At 43.6% G+C, this 21700-nt stretch overlaps 1 protein-coding gene across 11 annotated transcripts in view; it reads left to right on the top strand.

The window, feature by feature from the left end:
- Positions 1-17196, top strand: part of FUBP3 (far upstream element binding protein 3) — a 57346-nt gene extending 40150 nt beyond the window's left edge. For 9 of the 11 annotated variants that reach the window (XM_050926134.1, XM_050926143.1, XM_050926141.1 and 6 more), the window contains 7 exons: positions 662-803; positions 6896-7056; positions 8404-8477; positions 8997-9073; positions 14170-14241; positions 15012-15139; positions 17098-17196. In XM_050926134.1, coding sequence (XP_050782091.1) covers positions 662-803; positions 6896-7056; positions 8404-8477; positions 8997-9073; positions 14170-14241; positions 15012-15139; positions 17098-17106 — 663 coding nt within the window. In that variant the 3' untranslated portion in view covers positions 17107-17196. The remainder of the gene's footprint in view (positions 1-661; positions 804-6895; positions 7057-8403; positions 8478-8996; positions 9074-14169; positions 14242-15011; positions 15140-17097) is intronic. The other 2 variants (XM_050926135.1, XM_050926145.1) reach the window with 1 other exon arrangement.
- The last annotated feature ends 4504 nt before the right edge of the window (positions 17197-21700 follow it).

Here is a 21700-nt window from a genome sequence, read left to right as displayed (position 1 = left end):
ACTAGGGCAGATCCTTTCCTTAGCCACTTAATCTCTCCGACATTGGCCTGTGACAGCAGAGGGCCTTTACTTTGCAGATACAAGCATTTGGATTTTTTTTATCCTGACCTAACACTTCTTTGAATTTGGACAACGTTGTTTGGAGGTTCAAGTTGATTTGGAGCAATGTGTATTTCAGCTGAGAGATTCCGGTAGTTCTCACGGTAATTGGCATCTGAAAGGGTTAACTTTTGGCTTCTATGAAGCCTTTGGTGCCAAGCAGTGTGCATTAATGCTAAGGTTTCTGGTTTGCTCACGAAAGCTTAGGTAACTGACCGTGCTCAGATTGGAACCCAGCAACTAAAAGGACTTTGAGTTTCTGCATACCTGCCGGTCACAAAAGGATATTCTGTTTGAAGGCATACATTTATATCTACTTGCTGAAATAAACCTACAGAATCAGGAAGGCAGCTGTGACCTGCATTAACAGCACTTCTTTGAACTGCTTCAGAATCTCACCTACGGAGATGAAGGCCAGGAGTTCCCTAGTTTATTGATATTAGTGGTATTGATTATCATGCAGTTTAAACTGTACTTTGCCTTTTTTTAGTGTGGCAAATTAGAAGTACAGGTATTGGGGTCAGGAAAAATATTGATGGAAATGCTGTTTTTTCCCTTCAAGGAACGAGATGGCTTTGGAAGTCTGGCAGTAGCCCGGGGAAGAGGTCGTGGTCGTGGGGACTGGAGCGTTGGGACACCTGGGGGGATGCAGGAAATAACCTACACGGTGCCAGCTGATAAGTGTGGCCTTGTTATAGGCAAAGGTAAGTGCTGCTGACATGATGTTCTGAGATGTAATCTCTGTCTCAACTGGGGGTTCCTAAACTTTACTGGAGTGGCTGTGGTATTTCCAGTATTGAAAATTGTAGTTCAGTGGCCATGACCATACAACATAGGAGGAATTTAGTAAGCAAAACCACCTAGTAAGGCAGATGCTTTCTGAACACTTCCTTCTGATGCCTTGTCTCACAAGTGTGCTTTCTAGGCATTTTTTTATGGGGAAGGGGGTTTGTGCATGCAGAAAAGTCGTACTCTGAGTTGTCAGGTCAGGTGTACATGTCGTGCAATGCAGCTATCTCATGAAAAGACTTAAGTCCTTTTGAGAACCCTTTCTAGCAGAGTGGTTTAAAGTGCAAGGGGACAGACCAAACAGCTGCATTTCTGTAGTGGTACCCTTTGTCTTGTATTTAGTTTACACTCCATTGCATGGTACTTCTTGTTGGAGCGAACGTTGTATCTCCTTGTCCGTGGAGATCAGCAAGTGACTACATGTAGCCAAGCTTATGTAGTCACCTGTAAGTTAGAGGTCTGTCTGGAAACAGCAAGCTCTAACCTACCCACTGAATTTAATCTCCTGGTGTGTAATAGGCTGGGCAGGTGCCCTCTAAGTGGCTAGGACTCCTTAGCTTGCCTGGAGTCTGTAGTTCTCTGTAGTTGGCGTAACACTGCTGCCTAGTCATTGAACTCAAGTGTACCAAAGTAATGGAAACATTTGTGTTCCCTTCTTAGAACAGTTGTGTCCCAGTCAAACAATACCAAGTGCAAAGGTGAAGGCTCCAACAGCAGCTGTAACTTGACTGTGTGTGTCGTCAGGTTATAAAGTGTGCACCATAACTACACTATATTTAACTAGAAACAGGAATAGAAATACTGCACTGGTGCAATGCACCTGAGTTAATGTTGGAATCTAGACTTTGTGAGGCGGGGGTTAACTGCAACACTAACACATGAAAGTAGTTTGTATTTAATTTCTCCATACTCTAGGAAAGAATGATCTGTGTGCTTAATGTTAGCATTTCAATAGTCCCAATTCAGCTTTTAGTGTCCCTGGAGTTGAGGTAAATCAAGTAGCAGTGGGTTCCCTCTTTGCTGCTGGCTAGAGAATTTTCTGCCAGGCTGCATTGCTGCTTCCGTTATATTTGTGGCACAGCGATGCCTGTCTATCATTGACAATAAAAGCTTGGGATTTGCAGAATGCAGCCAGAAGTGTGGCAGTACTCTTAAATTCAAGAGAAGAGGCTCTGTTTGTTTTTCTCGTTTCTGACTATTTTCTTCTGCACTTGGTGTTAATGTGCTTTTGAGGGGATTTTGCCATGGTCCAATGACATTTGGCTTTTCTCATGAAGCGTGCCAGCATTCTATACCAATTATCATTGGGCAGGATGAATGTGCTGTGACAATCATAAAGGAATTGGCCTTCATTAAGACTTTTTTTTCAGATGCTGCTGTGAACATGCTTAGGGCTGACTGCTTTAAGAAAGTTCAGTTTTTAAAATTAATTCCCTTCAAATCTTCCCATTCCCAGTCTCATCCCCCTCCCCCTTTAGAAAGCTTTAAGGAAACTCTCTAAACAGTTTCAGGCTTAGTTTTTGCTGTAACCCTATACACAAGTGTAGTGAAAATGTATTAGCCATGCAAAAAGTGCTTTTGTTGCCTCATAATTCAGAAACAGCTGAAGATATTGTGCTCAGTCTTTCAACGAAAAATCCTGTCAGGGCAGAGACCAAGCAAAGGAAAGTTATTCTCAAAAGCAAAAGTTGTCAACATGGTAAAATATAATAATGGAAACTACCATTGCTATTTTAACACTTGCAGTAGCTACCAGTAACCATTAGAAAGTACAGAAAAGTAACTAGTGTTTCCACAATGTATAGAAATGTCTCTTTAACGTAAGTGCTGTGATCTGAAGGAGCAAACACAGGGTTAGGTGTGAGAAGCTCCTGAATTCTAATGCTGGCTCTGCCAGAGTCTTGCCGTGTAATTGTGAGTGTAAGCCATTGTACTTTTGTTTCCCCATCAGTCAAATGGGACCGCTTACCTGAAGCTTTCAGCGGATTGATTATTAATGACTGTACAGTGCTTTGAGTATTTAAAATTGTGTAATATTTACTTGCAATCAGTACTATTGGGGTATTTACACTTGTATTGTTAATTCGTTTTTATCTGTTTGTTGGGAGTGATGGCTGTAGCTTTGTCTCCTGGGAGTCTTGGATGAGAAATGGATATGACACACATTTTCAGAGCCTTCTGTGTCAGTCAGTTCTCTTCCCACACTCCCACAATTTCTGATCTTTTGTCACCTGTATGTCAAGTGGGAGGAAGAGGGGATGTTATTTCCAAGGTTAATACTCTTTCTGGATGGGCAAATAGGAATCCTCTATTCTAAAGCACCCAGGCCTGGCTGGGGATAAGGGGTTTAGCCATTTGGCACTTAGAGTATTGAAGCTAAATTTCTGGATAGGTCAGCTAGTGAAACCCTAGGGGCTGCTTCCACAGAGAAATTAAGAGCAGAGTCCCAAGTTGGCTCTTTAATGGAAAATTTCCATGTGAATGAGATTCTAATACTGCATCTGACTGAGAATAAATCACTTAATCTTCTCATTATATTTTAACCATTTTCTTCAGTCATTAACTACAGTCATGAGACTGATGTCAAAGAAGACTCTGGGAATTGCAGCTCAGAGTAGACTTAGCTCTTTTCTTACTAACTCCAATGTTTTTGACACATAATGGAAACAAATGTATCAATACAGCAGGGGTCACTAGAGCAATTTCTGTAAATTTAGTTTGTTAATCAGACAGCTATAAAGTAACCCTTTAATCCTAAACACACTCTCACCCCAGGATTATAAGAATTTGGAATAAGAGTTATTTATTTTGACTGGAAGAAATTATAAGTAACTTAAACTAAAATAGGCTGCTTTAGAATTGGACCTTTCATGCTGAAGACTTATGATTTTCATGTAATCTAGACTATTTTAGGTACTGATCTGACCTCACAATCTTTAGTATGTTTATCCTCACAAACTTCCTGTGAGGCAGGACAATGCTATTAACTCCATTGTAGTGTTGGGAATCAGAGAGGCTAAGTGGCTTGCCCAAGGTCATGCAGAAAGTCTGTGGCAGAGCAAGGACCTGAACTCAGGTTCCAAGCTAGTCCCTCACCTTTGGACCATCCTTCCTCTACAGGATCCAAAGCTGACACATGCATGAGCATCATGTCTACAAAAGAGTAGATGTTAATAATGGCCGTATTCCTTGTTGCCTTAAAAACTGTCCTTGAGGGGGTCAGAGGAGGAAGAGGAATTCTGGCCGGATTGTTACAAGCTTTGTATCGGCCGTGCACACAGTAACTGATCCCAGTGCCTTTTCCACATGGGCATGGTGAGCGTTCTGTGGCTTAATAAGGAAATGCGAAGGCTCACTCAAAGTTGGTTGTATTTTTTTGCTCTAGGGGTGGGTAGGTGCGGCTTTTCTTGTTTGAAAGACTTGGTGAAGGGTGGAGTGGAAAGCCATACAAATGTCAAGTGCTTTTTCTGTGTGCTGGTGCCTGGAAACAAACTGCAGCCTCTCAGGGGCCCCGCTGGATTTCCATGATAAATACAGCAATATTGACAGATAACGTGGCTGGCCCAGCTCTTGTCAGCTCTGCCTTTTAGCAGGTTTGATTAATTGCTTTACAATTTCACGTCCAGCTGGGGGGCCACTCCTGGATCATTTCTGCCCCCCGTCAGGTAGAAGAATGGAGCAAGCTGCCAAATAAGTCTGTAGACAGCCACCATGCGCCAAGCGAGTGACCTCATTATGAAGGAAGGTGAACTCCTTCTGATGCTGCTGCAGCATCATGTTGGCTGCTTCAGCTTGCTTGTATGCTCCAAAGGCACAGTAAGAAAATATCTCAAATGGGAGGGAAGTAACTTTTGGTATATCAGAGTGAGGGGCAGGGAGAAGAATTCTGATACCCAGGAATGTGCAGTGTTTAAAGGGAGTAACATACACCCTTTTGTGAACAAGCCTAGAGATAACTCACTTCGCTTGGTGCAGAGTGGTGAAAGAAGAAGCTGGTGGGAAACAGGCCCACAATTAATAGCTTCCCCTAAACATTTCTGCTTTTGGTAATTTGCATAATGAAATGTGAAATGCTAATTATGGAGACAATTTGAAACTAAATACACTGGTCATTTACAGATGGGCAAGGATAGCAAGTCAAAAGGGAAGATATTTAGAGCTCAGAGGTTACACATAGCTTTGCTTTGATGTTCACATTAGCATCTGCCACAGATATTGCGTTCTCTTCCTTTCTATGCGCTCACAAGTAGGCAGGCTAAAAGTGTGGAAAACTTTCTTCCATTCCATATGGCAGCTTAGTGAGCACATAAGCAGGCCCCAAGACTCTGATTGTGCACACATCCTAACATGTTAAATGAAACAATTCTTGTTTCCAAATTCATCTCAGAACTTTCCAAATCACAGTTGAAATGGATGGTTTCCTGTTTGGCTGCGCAGGATAATCTGTTTTGCCTGCAGAAGGAAAGATGTGGCATAAAAACTTCTCTAATCCCCCAAAATGCATCTAGAAAGAGTTAATTGCCTAGGGGTGACTCTTCCTCCCACAAAAGGGGGTATAGAATGTTGAAAAGGTCACAAGTTTTACAATGAAATGAACAAATGTGCTCAGTGTCCACACTTTTTGTCTTGAAGTTGTGTTCAGGGCTAGTTTTAGGAACACTGACAAACAAGGAAGCTGCTTATGGATACACTTTAATCAACTTTTTTGCTCAATTGCTCATTAGTTTCCTTTTCTCCCCCTTGCAGTGTATGTTTCAGCTAGTGCCCTTATCTAGGTCTGTAGGAATAAGAGCTGTAAAACTCCCCACACACACACACACATACCCTTTTCTCCAGTTGAGTGGCGCTGATCTGTAAGTTCTGTGAAATTCCAAAAGAAGAATTGAACCATTGTAATGTTGGCTGAAGCTTTTGTTAAGCAAATTTCATTAAGAGACTGAGACTTCAAGTTTTTTCATGAAGTCAAACCAGATTTCATTAGCTCCGCTGTGCCTAAGAGTACTCTTGTGCTCTCACTTATCTGAGAGAGCGGGTTCACTGTTCGTATATGTTCGCCAAAGGTGCACTAAAGGACGTCTACACTTGAAAGTTATTTCAGCTTAAGGTAGGCTTTGAATTTAAAGCTTGAATAATTCCCCATTGGACACTTTTATTCTGTGATAAGGGTCCACATGGGGAGCTGTTTTGAGTAGCTTATTGTGGTTAATTTCCTCGTGTATACAAGCCTGAACTCTAGCTGTGAAGTGACAGGCTGGCAACTGTGAACTTTGCACTGTTCCAGAAGTGTGTGTAGCCATTTGTGCTGCATTGCAAGTGGGAGGTGGCTGCAGGAGACAGTAGGATTTTAAGGAAAGCACCTATTGAACATTGCATAACCATAGGAAAACTACCAGGCTTTGTCCTCACTGCTAAAAAAGGTGTGTTTTACAGTGAGATAAGTAATGCATCTTAGCTGTCGTGCTGTCAAACAAACAAAACACCTGTTTCAGCAGTGAACTGAGTAGCCTTAAGTCAGGAAGAATAACAGTGTTACTTTTTTTGAGAAATAACTTCTGCATTTGTACTGATTAGCTGGCCCTAAGGGTAAGAGATGGTAAATTAGCAGGAAGAATTCTTGTCCTTGGGCTCTGTTATTCACAAGATATGTGCCAGTAATACTGAATTTGCTCAGCAAAGCGTGCAAAGGCGCTAGGGTACATACCCTTCTTCAGACGTTAAGTGGCGTTGGCTGACCCAGTAAGAGACAGAAGTCTGGCATGTAGCAGCAAAGACTTGGTATCTGGGTGCACTTACAAATAAATGGAGAGGGTGTCGTGGGGATGTGAGCCAGTATTATGACTATATTCACTATAGTGTTTCCTTCACTGCTTAGGGCAGGCACAAGGGTAGGGGGAAAATCTATTCCAGCTGTAGGACGTAGCTTTGGAAATCATGATATTCATCTCTCTATAAATGAAATGAGTTTTCTGCTCATCTCTTCTCATGCCTTGATTTCCCTTTTCTGCAGGTGGAGAGAACATCAAGAGCATAAACCAACAGTCAGGAGCCCATGTGGAGCTGCAAAGAAATCCACCTCCCAACACGGACCCTAGCGTACGGATATTCACCATCAGAGGAGTTCCCCAACAAATTGAGCTCGCTAGACATCTCATAGATGAGAAAGTTGGTGTAAGTGTCATGTGGTATTGCTTCTGATCTTGTTTTAGTTGGCGTTGAGTATTTTTACTGATAAAGGTTTGGGTAGGCGGGGGCACAAACTTCTGTATCCTGTGCTGTGCTTGTGGTGTTGATAGTCTGGGTTCAAAACAACTTGCTTGTGAGCAGACAGCCTGAAATGTCCAAACTGGCCCTCCAGTAGACCTGGATTAATATGGATGGATTTACTGTAGCCTGGAATGTTTCTCCCAGACGCCTGCTTCAGTAATCCAGTCTGGTCTGCTGCTTTGTGATGGATGGAAGATGTAATGCTTTGCCAGAAAAGATCTTGTAGGGTACCAAAAAGGTGTCTAAAATCAGATCTGAGGGAGAAAACTGAGTTATGTTGCTACTTGGGGATTACAGAAGTGCACAGAGGGGATGGCAGGATCTCTGTGACGCTACAGACTGCTGTTACTGTAGTGGTGCTATAGCGGCTCTTAATCTACCTGTTACAAAGCCATGGATGTTGCCGCGTAATGGAACCAGGCCAAAGAACCTAGTCAGGTGAGACTTGGGTAAAAGGAGGTGAGAAAAAACTGAAGTGGGACCTTGTAAAACTGAAAAAGCTGCCTTTATACTGAATTATTTGACTATAAGCAGTAAATATGCCCAGTGGCCTGTGATGAGATGTTAGATGGGGTGGGATCTGAGTTACTACAGAGAATTCTTTCCTGGGTGTCTGGCTGGTGAGTCTTGCCCACATGCTCAGAGTTTAGTTGATCACCATATTTGGGATCGAGAAGGAATTTTCCTCAAGGGCAGATTGGCAGAGACCCTGGAGGTTTTTTCGCTTTCCTCTGCAGGGTGGGTCACGGGTCACTTGATGGAGGATTCTCTGCACCTTGAAGTCTTTAAACCATGATTTGAGGACTTCAGTAGCTCAGATATAGGTTAGGGGTTTATTACAGGAGTGGGTGGGTGAAATTGTGTGGCCTGTGTTGTGCAGGAGGTCAGACTAGACTATCATAATGGTGCCTTCTGGTCTTAAAATCCAATCTAATCTGAGTGTTTTCGATTTGGAGTGCATATAGTGAAATACTTTCATCCGTTCCTAAGTCCCACTGGCTTTCAACAAGACACATAGGAGCCTAAGCAGTTTTTAAAAATGGGCTCCTAATTCACTTAGGCCTTTTGGGAATTTTACACTTTCAGAATTGGTGCCATGAGTGGTATGTGCTGTGTTTCTGGTCCCTTTTCTTACCATTTATCTAAACATAGAGGCTGGGGGGTTGGGGTTTTTTTTTGTTTTTGTTTGTTTGTTTTTTGTTAAATGGTGCAAAGAATTATAACATTGAGTGTTTGTGGATTCTGAGACAGGGTACCAGCATGGGTGGACCTGGCAGTTTTGGTCAAAATCCTTTCAGCCAAGCACCTGCTGCACCTCATCAAAAGTAAGTTTCCATGACATCCTTTGGACTCTAACATAGGGAGCGTGAATGTGAGCATTTTAGATTGAGGCGTGAAGGTTTAAGAATAAGTGAAAACCTTGTAGAAAATCAGATTGAAGACTCCCAAATGCAAGGATGAGTGAGATGAAGCTTTGAAGCCCAATTATAGAAAACTCCTTGTTGGAGCTGCCCAGTTCCTGCCACATCTAAGAACGCCCACCATCAGTGCAGCAAGGTGTGGAAAGAAATTTAAATTAGCAACGGATACTGTTGGCCTCAAGTCTGAGTGAGGTTTGACATGCCCTCCTTTCAGCTCTACTACTAGTAACCTAAGGAAGGCCTTCATGCTCACTTCTCCAGTATTAGACCGGTCAGGAGTTCCCCCTATTTTTGCATTCATTCTTGCCTTAGCAGCTGCTGACTCCTAATAATCATTTTGATGCTGTTACTGTTTTTCTGCATATGATCTATTAAGAAAATGTTCTGTCCGTCTGCTTCAGTGTATGGTATTATAATCCACAGTGGTCCTCAGGCATTCATGACACAGAGTTGGGGGAGCACCTACCAGACGTGGCAACAGCCTGGACAGCAAGTTCCAAGTAAGTAGTTAGCATTTTGGTTTGAGAAAAGTCAAAAGTTAATCTGTACTCCACACAGGTACACAGCTGCAGGTCTCATGAAACCAGTCATATGGAAGATGGTAGAAGTTACGCAATTAAGTGCATGCAGGTGCACCCTGGAGTAAGGGATCAATGCTCCTGATTATACTAGTGTAAAATAAATTGATGGCACACAGACAACCTGTTATAAATCACTCTTTGCTGTTAGCCGCTTGTTTTAAGCATCCACCCCTCTTTCCTGCAGGATCCTGGGCTCCCTCTCTGCTCCCCTCTAACAAGACCCTTCCTTCCTCTCTAGACTCTCTCTCCTCCCACCTTCCTCATTTGAGCACTGGACAGCACCATTCCCTTCCACTAGCCATGCAGTCTGTCATTAGCAACCCACCTCCTTTCTGCTCCTGACTGTCCTGATTCTCTTTGCTACTTCGCTGCTCTCCTGATGTAAGCCGCCCTTACCACTTGTTTCTCAGCCTGAAGGAAAGATTGGGATTCTGGGGGCAATGAATGAATGGAGAGGAGAGGGGGTTGAATGGTGAAGAGGGTAGGATTGGCTCCCATCCTAGTTTCACCTCCCTGTGACACAGAACACCCACACACACCCTTACTGGAATAACATGTCCTTGAAAGGTTAAGTACTGACTGGCACCCAAGGTGTTAAATGCTGGGAATTAGCGCCTTGCCGGTTAAACAGGACACATTGGTCACATGGCTTAAAGTAAATTACATAAAGTTGTACAAATTCATTGTTGGTCAGAGTTCCAAAACTTCTGTCCTTCACTCCATTCACTAGCCCAGAAAAGCAGATCTGCAGTTGTTTGCTTGCTGGGGCAACTGGGCTGTGGAGGTGCCTGCTTCACTTGGCTGTTGCTCCTAGCCAGGCATTTGACCCCCGATTGTTTAAACCCCCAACCCGTTCAGATATGGAGAACAACAGACCCACCTTAGTTTAGGTGGCTCCAGCTATGCCGTTCTCCTACATGTCACTAACTCATGGAGCAGTTGTTTCACGCAGACACTAACTTCAGTTTGTCAGTAGTCCCAGAGTTAATATTTTTCTCTTCTGATAGAGATGGTTTCACTTTAACTCTTAAGAGGCCTAAACTTTCAGACCAAGAGGCTACTTCTTTCAGAAACGCCTTATGCCTTCCCTCAGCCAAAAGGTGAATCTGTTCAGAAACTTGATACAAGTCTCTTCACCTGTGTTGGGATGGTATGGGGTATTTCAGGTGCTAAGAGAACTTTCTGTACATTTTTAAATACTTGAATAACTTAAGTTTTAAAAATATTCCTTTCAAACTTCTCAGGAATGGCAAGTGTCTTTTTAAGTGTTACGTTTGGTTTAGAAATAAGAATCTGAAAACTGGTTGCTGCCTGTAGCATGCAGTTTCCCACTAACAGACCTTCTCAAGATATAGCACTCCAGCTGTACATACCACCTGGAGTGCTGCACAGTGATTGTAAGTGCAGCTATATCCATATTTCCAAGATCAGAGACTAAAATTTGGTGCCATGGAAGCCATAACTCTGAATATTCTGTGTCCTGGTCATGGAAATCCCCTGCCATAGTGCATTATTAACTTAACATTTCTAATATATATGCTACAATAGCATAAAGGGGCCCATTGTCCTAATGTCTGTACAGACACTTTCAAAGACACAGTCTGTGTCCCAAGGACCATACAGTTTAGGAAGCATTGAACTGTAAATAATTACATTGGGTATGTGGTTCAGATAGCTCAAAGTAGTAAAGTGATGCAAGCACCCAAATGTACTCCTTCACCAGGTAGCATTATAGTAAGGTACTAATGGTCACTAATGTTTTCCTGCTACCTTTACTTTGTAACACCAGAAATATGCTACTTGCAATTATTTTCAGTTTGCTTTGAGTCTGGGAGGGCAGCCTGTCCTGGGTTTTAGAAACTCCATCATAACTTTCTGATTTAAAGGTCAAACGCCATGTCCACAATACACTCTTTCCTGTATGGGGAAAGCCGTTTAGTAGAACTCTGCTAACATTGCTTGAATGAAGCAGGGACGGGTACCGTTAATATCTTGACTCCCCGTCCTGGGATCAGAGCTATCAGGCAGGCTTCCTCACCATTCCTATACGCGCAAGGCTCTTATCTTTGCTGTCATGTAAAAAGGCTTTGGGTGTGCATCCTTTTGCATTATGAAGCATGCTGTACTTGCCTCAGACTGTGCACATTTTAAAAATAAAACACCCCAGATAACTTAATATTTTGCATGAGAACAAGGGGAGTCCTTCACCACCAAAAAAATCTGCACAAACTTTGCTGTCCAAGAGCAATTATTTACAAAGGAAAAATCCTCTCCTAAAATAATCCTCCTAGACATAACCCACCCTTCCTCAAGCAAAGGTTTAAGAAGAGAGATGGACTTTGCACCACGCCTTGAAGATAAATGAAGGCTGTTCATTGGCCACCCTGCCACCAGCCCTTGATCTGATTTGGGGCCTGTTTGCATGCATATGTCACAATGGCACAAACACCAGGGCAGACACAGATGAGAAAGCACATCCCCCCCCCCCATGCTTTCTGGGGCTCCAAACTGCAACCCCTTGGGCAAACCCTTTACCAGCTGGGGTCCGTACTGCCCCTGCTATTTTCTGGGTCAGTTGTCTTGCATCACGGCTATTAAACATGGTGGGAGAATGTCAGCTATTCTGTTCCACATCCGCTTAGAACCTTCCATGTTCCTGTTTATAGCCAGGCCCACTCTGAAGGCAGTCTTGGTAAAGAGAGAGGACAGACAAGATAATGCTGTGCTTTAAGCAGACCTCACTGCTTTCTTCTCCTGCTGCAGATCACAATGGTACCCAGTCAGGCCAGGTGGAGTTCACCAAGGCGTGGGAGGATTATTATAAGAAACTAGGTAAATACCTGTCTCCAACATCTTCTTGTTTTCACACATAAAGGTTTATCTAAAATCCGTTTCTGACCAGTTCCTTCCCAGCTTGTTCTAAAGCAAGTGTCGCAGCCTGGTTTCCATGGTCTCATTAGCATTGTCAAAGAGCCAGATGAATCACTTTTCAGAACAGACTTCACATGAGCAAATTCTAGAATGTCCCCCCTCTTCCCTTTCACCAGCACAGCCCCCCCCCCCGTGAGGGGAGGGGCAGACCCCCCAACCCTACACATGTATTTAGATTTCAATTACTTCTCCCCCATCTTAAATAAATTAACTGGCCGGGTAAAACATTTTGCCGTGAAATGTATTTAGTGGCGTGTCCTTTCAGCCAACTGCGGACTGTAATTCTCCTAGAAGAAAAGGCATTCAAGGAGGTCCTTTGTCGGCATTAGCAGGTGGACAGTCAAGGCAGCCCTGACCTCTGCAAGAAAAGGTCTTGACTTGTAGCTTTGGTCAAGTCTTTTAACCCGCTTTTATGCCCCTGGACAGGACACTGCTGCCCTGTTTCCTCCACTCACTTCACACTTCCAGTGTATTATGTTCACCCTTCCCCCCAGCCCCTGCCACTTCAAAGCTCTCTTCAGCCTGTGTTGCAGTGCAGGGCAGCGCCCAGGATTGTGTATGGAGAGTGAAGGCAGTTAACTCACCAGGAAGAGCATGCTTCCATTTTTTTATTTTCTTCGTGCCTCCCATCCTCACCCACCAGTCTAATGCATGCAGTGGCTTTCGTGTAGTGCTTATGCATTTTAGTCCGCCTGGCTTTCCTTGCTGTGTCTCTAACTAGTACGTTGTCTATATTGCTCTTTAGTTAGTCTGCCACGATTCTGCAGGTCCTGTGCATTAACCCTAATGGTATGGGTAAGGGGAGTGCCCAGGGCCCAGGTGGATGGCCTCTCCCCTAGTTGAAGCTTAGACATGCTGAGCCCATTCATTGGATTGTTTGACTCTTTTCAAAGAGTGCCTGTGCTCTAAGTAGAGAAGTGGCTGCAGAAATGCTTTATGAAATGATTGGCTCTCTTGTGAGAGACCAGGCAGGGGTGAGGTAAAATCTTCTATTGGGCCAACTTCCGTTGGCCAGAGAGACAAGCTTTCGTGTGCCTGCACAGCAGCACAGTTTCCTAAAACAGTCTGCATCCATTGCCAGCATATGCCTTGCAACTAGGGTGACACCATTGTGTTCTGGGACTTCTAGAATAACCTACTCCGTAGTGTGCATCACTGTTGCTGGAAGCAGGTCTTTTGGATAGCTTCCAAATACAAGGCCCAGCGTTGTGGGGTGGTGTTGGTCATGCCACAGAGCTCGCGGCTCCCTTTCCATGCTTCGACAAAGCCAGGGTGGGCTGCACAGGTTCTGTTAACGCTGAGCTGAAGACTGCTTCCCAAGTACTGCAACCAGCTGACGTGCCCGGCACCCGTGAGGTGCGTGGGATAGCTGTTGTGTGTGGTTGCACGGTGTCAACAGACACTGCAAACTAGGTATTCTAATTGATGGCTCTTTGCAGTATGCTTTCACCGAACGAGCGGGGCTATTCTAGCCCCTCAGAGTCCCGTCTGAGGTGAACATAAAGAACAAGCTTGTTCCTTGGGCGCTCTGTCATCGGAACGTGGCTTGTCAGAAACTGGGTTGTCAACCAGGGATGTACACATTTTTTTTCCATCCCAGGTCTCCCTCTTTTGAATGTGAATTTAACTGCCAAGGACACAGGCAGTCTTGCTCACTGGCGCAGGCCAGTGCTGTTCAGTCTTCCTCCTCCATCATGGTTCTGCCAGTGCCCTTCAATTCTCCTGTAGTACCAGGTTGTAAACATTCTCCAGAGGTTGCCGGTTATGTCATAGGATGGCTTGCAACGCTGGCTAAGTATTTGTCCAGCAAAGTCAATTTGGCTTCAGCTGGTCACCACAGGTAGGAGACTAGTGTGCTGCTCCCTGACAAAAGGATTTAGATGGGGACAACTCAGGCACCCTTACTCTTTAAAATAGCTCTTCCCAAGCGAAGAATCCCACCGGTTGTAGCAAGGCATGAAGAGGAATGTTGAGGGCATGGGCAGTAGATTTGGAGCCAGGAGCTGTCTGTTAGGAGATGTCACTAGCTAGAGACTTGTCGTCTGTTCCTTATTGACATGCCCGTTGTTGTCCTCTTTGCACAGGCCAACAGAGCCAGCAGCAGAACAGCCAGCCTGATTACAGCAAGGCGTGGGAGGAGTATTACAAAAAACAGAGTGAGTGAAACAGGGCTGCTGGAGATGAATAAACTCTTGTTATAAACAGAGTTAGCTCTAATCCACTAACTTATCTCCACTCCCTTGCATTATAAGGTCCCATTCCCTTACAAATCCCTTTTTGTGTCCTCCTGTTGGTGAGGGTGCTTGTAGTTCTCCCACAGAAAGCTTTAAGTCTTGCTCATTACTGCACTGTCTCAGGGCAAGGTGAGACCAATGAACTGCAGTCCACAGTGGACTGTTTGTTCCCTTTCAGGTGCACCTCCAGAAGTTGGTCTGTATTAGGAAAATGTTTGCACATGTACCCGTGGCTGAGCAGAACAAGAACTGGCAAAAGGCCTGAAGGCGGGTGGGGCTTGCTCTCTGAGATACAAGAAAAGCTCTATACTTTGGTGACTGAGAAGTTGCAGGGGTGGGGTGTCTTCTCATTGACTTTTCAGAGGAATGCCACTCTGGCATCTTCCATGCCCTCGCTTCTGGAGCCATTGGATGTTCCTCACCTGGAGGACTCAAAGGATGAACAAAGCAGAATTTCAAAGCCAAGTATCCCTGAACAGTGGGAATAATTATGCTTTCGAAGTGCCGCACCAACTAATAACCTGCAATCAGCTTAAAACGTGTCCTGTTCTGTCCAAATGTCAGGTAGCTGCTGCTGCTGTATTTTCAGATGTCTGCTGTACTGAAACATTATAAAACAATATCGTAAGTGTAGGTTTGTTTGCTTGCTCTTTCTGGTGCTCAACTACCTGTGTTTCCTTTTCATCATCCAGGTCACGCTGCCAATGCTGCTTCTCAGGCAAGTTCCCAGCCGGACTACACAATGGCATGGGCGGAGTATTACAGACAGCAGGCTGCCTACTATGGACAGACACTAGGGCAAGCTCAGGCTCACAGCCAGGTCTGTATTTGTGTTCCACCAAGCTCCGCTGCTGCTGCTGCCGCTGCTCTTCGGAGGAGTTAGTGTAGCTTAGCATTTGCCCCAGTGTGGTGAAGACCCCACCATGGGCATTGGCAGTAAAGCTGCCTTAATGCCTGAGACCCAACTGAAGAAGAGGGGAAATCGGCTAACTGCAACCCACTGTGCCTCTTCATGGGAAGCTTAATACCTAACTGAGCTGACTGGCTTTCGTGGGCGCTTGCATCACAATCCACATGCTACCAAGATCTCTGCATTTCAGAGCTTAATGAATGGACCAGCCTTGCACAAGGGTGCACATCCAATTTGCAGAGTCACATCCACATGCAGACTTTGACTTTCATGCATGTTGGGTATCCTTGTGCCTGGGTTAGATGTTTGCAAATATATGCAAATGCAGTTCTAATGTCCTAACAGGAAAACACATCACTGGAAAAGTGATTGTACTATGCATATATGGTAACTAATTCCATAGCTACCTTATCTTGTCACTCAAGCCCTGCAGTTCAGTTGCCACCTTTCCAGTTGAAGGTTGAGTGGGGTTCATTTTGGATCCCACCATCAAAGCTGCTTTGGTCAGGAGTAGCTGTTGCCTGCAAAGTTAGACTCGCTAAGGTGAACGTCTCTGGCAGTTGGCGAGATGTATATATGCACCTCTCACATGCAAGTTATGAAGATGGCTGATACTTTAAAAACAGCACTCCATGTTAAAATCCAAGTTAAAGGGCTAGATTACTTACTGGCTTGGTAATGGGTTGCAGAGCCCTTCACCACTGAGTCACTGGTTTTAATAGAGCCTGGCAGAGCCCAAAAGTTATTACTAGTTTGTGGAAATTGTTGTGTTTTTCAATAATACTTCCTCCTTTCTTCACTGGAATTTCATAATTTTTCTACCAGCTCTATGGCCAGCTGAAAAATCCAACAAAACTTTCATGAAGATTTTCATCAAACTTCAACTCACTTTTTGTCAATCTGAATTAAAAATGTAATGAAAATTGCTCCCTTGGATGTCTTTTACCAGCCGTAGTTACTAGCATATGAGGGATGCATGGTAACAAGTGTGAAATGACTTGCTGGTCTGTTAATTTACTAGTGGGCAGGTCCTGCGTCGATGCTTCTGTTTGCACTATTAGGGAAAGAAAGATGTTTACCCTCCCACACCCTGGGTCTGGGTAGAAGCCCACTCAAAGCAGTATAGAAAAGCTTGCACTGCCGTTGTCTGTGGATAATTCGTGGGTATGGCTGTCCAGCACCTTTCATCATCATTGAAACTCAAATTCCTAGAGAGACAAACATTTGGCCATAAAATTACTGATGGTGCAGCCCACTGTTCTGCAGGGACGTTCATACTCACTCTGGTCCCAGTCTTGCTGGAAATGCCGTGGGAGGAAATATTTAGTGTAATTAAATAATTACATTCTAGCTGATCTAGAAGTAGTACTAAAGGGAGTCCCCTTCCAGTCTTCTGTTGAAAAGTCTGGGCCTGTGGAGAAAGAAATAAAGTTCTTTAAGGGGCATAGACTCCCAGGAAGAAAGCTCAGAGAGAAGAGATGTTATGGCTGAGTTCTTGCAGAGACTTACTTCTCAGGTATCCCTGTGTGGTACATATCCTCATTTGTTAGAATGGGAAATGTGGCGGGCAGGCGTTTTCTGGAGATCACTTTAGAACTTGCTGCTGAGTAAGGCTGTGTCTACACTACAGAGCTTAGGTTGGCGTAAACCCCCAGCGTAGACTGAGTGTGCTGACAGGACCAACTCCCTGAACAACAATAGCTATGCCAACACAAGCACTTGTCTGTAGGCATAGCTGCATCTATACTCAGGTTTTGCTATGTTGGTCCGGGGCGTGGGGGTGGGTGTTAGCCTTGTCTGACAAAACTGTCCATATAAGTTTTAAGTGTAGGCCTAAGTTGACTTTGTTTCTTTCTCTTTCTATGCAGGAGCAGTAGAACAATGTCCTTGTGGCAATTTTTTTTCTTGGAATCATTGTGGAAGAAAACCTTTTTGTAACAGAGGTTTCTAGATTTGCAACATTTTGATGAAGACTTTTCTGTTTGTGAAACACTAGTTGTAGGATAATCTAAACTGAACTTTTCTAAGAATCAGGAACAATTAGTAATGTACTAAACTTATGGACATGCTGGTAATTTTTTGTTTCCAAATTTGTAAAAACTCCGGGATTCTTTTTGGAAAGAATACAGGCACCAAAACGCACCCCAGAGCTGTGACATTTCAACATGTGGTTTTTTGTGTGTTTTTTTTTTTTCTTTTTAGTTTTCAATCTTTTCTGTTGCAACAGAAAGAGTGGCTTGGAAGTCTTAGGTGGTATGTAACAAATCCTAAAAAAAAAAAATTTTTAAACAGTATTTAAATATTCTTAAATATGTAAATTCATTAAATGTTTTACTTCTAATTTCTTGTATCTTGGCTGTCTTTGATTTTATTGCATTTTTTAAAAAACTGAACTATGGTATGTATTGTAATTAATTAATTATGTGAATTCTGTATTGAGACACTTACTGTTTTACTGTCAGGCAAGTGGGTGGGGAGGTATTTTGTAGGGTTTGTATAATTTCTAGAGTTCTAAAGGATAATATAAAAATGTGTTAATTTTTTTAGCAATACATTTTTTCATGTCTCCATTGCTGGTTGCATTTATGTATCTAAGACCTCCAAGCTTGTTTAAAAAAAAAAAAAACAAAAAAACCCTTCCTCTATTCTCTCAGAAATATAAATACTGTTATTTTTAATATTAAAATGAATCTGCTATTAGTACCTTTAACAAACACTGTGGAACATTAAACCATATAAAAAGTAGTAACTATTTTTTAATTCCAAGGTGTTTTTTGCTTTTTTCATTTTTCTTTTTAAATATTTTCTTATCTAATATTTGTCAAATTACCTAGAGAAATAAATGAATCTAGTATTAACCACAGTATGCGCTAAATAATTTTGATTTAATAAAAGGGATAATATGATTTCCAATGTTTACTGTAGTGTTTCTTGTACAGATAAGTGTATTTTTAAAGGAAAAAACGGAATTGAAGCTATTTTTTCTTGCATTTTTAATTGACCTGCGGGACATTCCGTTTTGAAATGTACTGAAGTTACTGTTGTTGGGTTCTTTCCTTATTTTTTCCTTATAATGCTTGAAATGTCTAACTAAAGAAACGCCATTGGATAATGTTGAGCATGATGTTAAAAAAAGTGTTCTTTTTATTTGACTGACAGTTTCATTTTACACTCTATATAATAAAATTTCCACAAGATGTCTTGTGGGTGAAGTATTTTTAGTCTGCTTTACTCAGTTTGCTCACTCTCCTCTGAAAGTAACTATCGTGAGCGTGGGCGAACTGCTTTTACCTCAACGTGCTCCGTCTCGGCCTGCATACCTGGCGCGGATCACATCAACTTAGCTCCAAATGATTTCATGTTAATGGTTTCAGATAACGCCATTACGTTGACTTGAGAGCCTTAATTCCAGTCAAACTCTGAATGGCACGTGGATGTGTCTTTTGAAATAATGGGACACGAAGGAGTTCCACAATCAGGTATTCTAAATGCAAATGCCTATGGCCAGAGAGATCTGTTTAATAAAGGAAAGTTTTCTGTAAACAGGAATGATCCAGAAGGTTTGTCTGCACCTGTGTAAACCCTGTTATTGCATGTTAGTGCATTAGCAGAGCTTGGTTTTATAATCTCCTGAACCTGTTGCTCTTCTCCCAAAACTTTGTCCTCGGTGCTAGGAAGTGGAGTATTTTGGCTTACGCTTGCGCTCCTGGCAGTGTCGCTCTTCAGCACCAGGGCATTGGAGCAATGCAGTCCTCCCTTACAAAAAGGACTTTGAGTCCTTGGGAATTAATGGATATTATGGGATAGCAATGTACATTTACCATTGAACGACCTCCCTTTCCCTCTCAGGAATCTCATGGGCAGGGAAACTGTCTCTAGCTGCAACCCAACCCACACTGGGCTGAATCACTTGCGAGAAATCCCTTTTTTATGTGAGATTCATGCCCCACAACTTAAATAAAGCTTTGTCCACCCTACTGCCTTCTCAAACACCCAGGCATCTGTAGCAGAGTTGGCGAGGGTTTTCAGGGGGAGGGGAGTGTTTAGAAAGAGATCCCATCTGTAAAGCAGTGACTCGGAGGGGTGTTGAGAGCCGGAAGAAAAGAGAATATAGCATCTTTAAATACACCTCCAGAGAATCAAGAGAGACGTTGAAAGATGGACTAGTAAAAGCCACTTGGAAAGAGGAGGGGGGAAATGAAGGAGGAGGGCATAAACACTGATGATGGGAATGGGAATTGGGGAGAGGGCATTACCGAGAAGACTTCCTTCTAATTCATCTTCCAAGCTCTGTGCCAAAACAGCATTTGGCATGGTTCACAGGGAGCAATTGTGTGATAATGAACCCTAAGGTGTCCATTAATTGAAGACTGAGTATTGCGGATTGTGCCAAGAGTCATAAATGGCACAGGATTGTGGGAGGATGCATTTTCTTAAATGTATCTGTAAGTACAGATTAGCGAGTCTCCCCAGTGAAATACCCATACTATAAATTATGGAAATCTATCCTGATGCAACCTTTTATTGAGGGGGTGGGGCAGCTAGAGAAATAGTTTGCAAGCCTTTGAAATTCGGCCTGTCATTAAGATGGCGCCTGCAAAGCTGGTTCTTCATCAGCAGTCTGGTGTCCTGGAAGGCTAAAGTGCTTGAAATGTTACCAAGTTCAGCAGTTGTCTTCCATTATTGCTGCATGGTCATCAGTGAGAGGGACGCTTAGTGCAGGAGGAATTTAACGTGTTTGGTTATAAACTGGAGTTTCTCCTGCTCAGTATCAGCCCTATGGATGTATGCAGCTGGGTAGGGCAGCCAGAAAAGTCAAGAGTTAAATTTTTAGTGGGAATTGGGGGTGCTCAGCACCCTTGCCAATCAGACCCAGGAGTCTAGAAGAGGCATATGCTTTGCCTAGGGCAGTAAAAACCCTACAGCAAATGCTTCTCCAATCCTTCATCCAATTCTTTTCTTGAGGCTCAATCTTTGTGTACAGCGCAGGGTTCTATGGTTGCAGAATCTACTGGAAGGTGCTTCACAATGAAGCTTTTGTCTTTAATTTTAAATTTCATCTTCTCATGCTTGCAAAGAACTTGAAAACCATGACGTGTGAACTGAGGCCGTGCTTTCTTCTTGACGCTCCAGCCTCTGGACTTTAGAGCACATGCGTGAATTGCCCCCTCCATCTCAATGGAAGTTAACTTTTGACACCTAGAGAAGATTTAAAGGTCCATGTTAACTGTTTGCTGCTGATTTTAGCAGAATGAATTTTTCCCATAATCCCATATGGCACTGGGTGAGGCATGGAAGGCCAAGTCTCAAATATCCTTCCGACTTCTCCCAGGCATTCAGGTCTTGTTGCTACAAAACCTCATGAGAATGAAACAGACCAGTGCGAAACCCAATGCAAAAGTGATTGACATAGAACCTGCAGTAACTTCCATGTGGTTTCCTGTTGTACTAGAACTCTTCAAATATTCATGCAGTTGGTGCCATCTTTGTCTGCTACCTCAGTGCCATCTCCTGAGTTCTTGCCCTTCTTCCCATGACCTCTTTTGGGTGTTTCACCCTATGTAACCACCTTTCCGGTGGGGATGGGCAGCTTACAGCCTTGGGGATGCTGACTCCATGGAACTTTGATCTGGCCCAGCCAGTGCGCTCTCTGGGTTGCTCTGTGCCAGGAGAGGGGTTTAAGGTGACTACTGTGGCTCTAAGGGGTTGGTGGTTGAAGGAACGGTTTGGATCTTGTGCTTGGCATGAGGAGTTGAGGACATGGGTGTCAGGCTTTAGCCTGTTCTTTAGGATCTTTTTCTGGGCTTTGGAGGTGGAACGAATAGTGGTCTGAAGGGATCCTACATAATCTGCCTTTCCAAACGTGGGGAGTTGCAATTGCTTTGCAGGCGAACCCTAAACAACCAGCTAGGCCCGTGTGGGTTAAACATCTTGGCTAAGGATGGGGAGAGTTGGAGCTAGAACCAGGGTTTTATCCCCAGGGTGGTTCTCTGGCCATGAGACTCTGCTTCCTTTCACATCTCCCTCTTTCCCATTCTCCATAAGAGATGCCTGGTTAAACCATGACCCATCATCCTTCCTCTTTATTTCCCCCTTTCTTTAACTCCTAGGAACAAAGGGCTGTGACGGGGGACAAATGCAGGATGCTTTCCGGACTGGAATTCCCAGTTCACTAGCCATTGGCTGCCTTCGAGGGTTACATATGTTGTCTGCACCCACCGGGTGCCAGAGGCGGCTGTTGCCCAATAGTCTAGAACAAGGGGAGTGACAAAAGAGAAGGTGGGACTGGCACAAGTGATGGGGGGGGGGACGGTGATCAGAAGAGCTGAGCACCTACAACTTCATTCAAAGTATCTGGGAGGCGCAGCAGCTCAGCACCTCTGGCAAGCAGGTTCTGGGTTTGTGAACATTCTTCATATTAAAGCTTTACCAGGTAGCAGGATTTTTTGGGGATTTTCCTTTGCAGGAGCA

The sequence above is a fragment of the Gopherus flavomarginatus genome, chromosome 17 (assembly GCF_025201925.1).
Source record: "Gopherus flavomarginatus isolate rGopFla2 chromosome 17, rGopFla2.mat.asm, whole genome shotgun sequence".
In the NCBI taxonomy this organism is placed as follows: Eukaryota; Metazoa; Chordata; order Testudines; family Testudinidae; genus Gopherus; species Gopherus flavomarginatus.
This window is presented reverse-complemented; position numbering and strand designations above follow the sequence as displayed.